Source organism: Mandrillus leucophaeus, unplaced genomic scaffold (assembly GCF_000951045.1).
Source record: "Mandrillus leucophaeus isolate KB7577 unplaced genomic scaffold, Mleu.le_1.0 Scaffold419, whole genome shotgun sequence".
NCBI lineage: Eukaryota > Metazoa > Chordata > Mammalia > Primates > Cercopithecidae > Mandrillus > Mandrillus leucophaeus.
In genome coordinates, this window is record NW_012104465.1 from 433714 (window position 1) to 435104 (window position 1391).

General features: G+C 56.4%; 1 protein-coding gene across 3 annotated transcripts in view; it reads left to right on the top strand.

The window, feature by feature from the left end:
• Positions 1–1391, top strand: part of RHBDL3 (rhomboid, veinlet-like 3 (Drosophila)) — a 72902-nt gene that overhangs the window by 46513 nt on the left and 24998 nt on the right. For all 3 annotated transcript variants that reach the window (XM_011992849.1, XM_011992850.1, XM_011992851.1), the window contains one exon: positions 482–594. In XM_011992849.1, the coding sequence (XP_011848239.1) occupies positions 482–594 (113 nt within the window). The remainder of the gene's footprint in view (positions 1–481; positions 595–1391) is intronic.

Consider the following 1391-nt stretch of genomic DNA (forward strand, 5'->3'; position numbering starts at 1 on the left):
CCTTGTGATCTGCCCACCTTGGCCTCCCAAAGTGCTAGGATTACAGGTGTGAGCCACTGCGCCTGGCCTTTTTTTTTTTTTTTTTAATTTAAGAGATGGGGTCTCACTATGTTGCCCAGGCTGATCTTGAACTCCTATGTTCAAGTGGTCCTCCCACCTTGGCCTCTCAAAGTGTTGGGCTTACAGGCGTGGGCCACTGCACCCAGCCTAGTTGCTGGATCTTGACTGTGGTTAGTCTGTCTCACTGTGCCAACTGAAATGCTGCCAGTCATCGCCCAGGCCTTGCACATGTGTTCCTGTCCCATCTGGAAGGAACACTCTTTCCAAGATGGTCTGAATTGTCATTCCTTCCCCTAGACCATGAGCTCCTCAAAGGCAGAGATGGTGTTGTTCACTCCTGGATCCCTGGCATCTTGGGGGATGCAGGTGTTTGTTGAATGAATGAATGAATGAATGAATGAGTGTGGTCTCTCTGTCACAGGATAGAACACCTGGGACTCAATGTGGTGCTGCAGCTGCTGGTGGGGGTGCCCCTGGAGATGGTGCATGGAGCCACCCGAATTGGGCTTGTCTACGTGGCCGGCGTTGTGGCAGGTAGGCAGGTAGGCCCTGTGTCCACAAAGGCACATTGCCCCAGGGTGGGGTGGGAGACCCTGTGGGGTGGGACAAGCCCCAGGCTTCCAGGACACACAGAAGATCCTCATCTCCAAGGCTCCTGACTTACCGGGCTGTCCTCCAGGCACACGCACCTCCCAGGAGGCTGGAGAGGGGACTGCTGCCCAGAGAGGGAGGTGTGTGGCAGGACGGGGGAGGAGAGCACTGGATTTGGGACAGGCTGGCCAACCGACTCAGTCTCACACCACCATGTGGTAGCTTCTGAGCTTGGGGAAATTTCCTAACCTCTTTTGGCCATGTTAAGCTTTAAGAGGGAACTAATGAGATCTGCCTATAGGGTTGCTCGGAGGGTGGAGTGAGTGAGGCAACAGATGGAACAACAGTGCTCTGATAACTGCAAGGGCACAGTGAGATCCCCAAGGGGGAATCAAAGGGGTGAGTGGAGCCAGGTACCGTCCTGGCCGCATAGCACCTGTCCCCAAAAGGAGAGCTGGCTGCTACCCAGACCAACCGCAGTTCCCTTGCCTGACCCACTGCTGACAGGGAGTCTGGCCTAAGAGGCAGTGAGCCCTGGCTCCATCTGAAGGCGTCTGGGCCTCCAGCTGACTGGGCACACATGTGGCAGGTGATCATCCTTCATGGATAGTGGCCAGAGTGACTTCCAGTGAGCCTTCCACCTTCTGCCCCTCCCCAGTGGGAGGTGAGGTGGGTGAAGTGAGCTGGGGAGAGCGTGGCTTGCCCCTCCCCAGTGGGAGGTGAGGTGGGTGAAGTGAGCT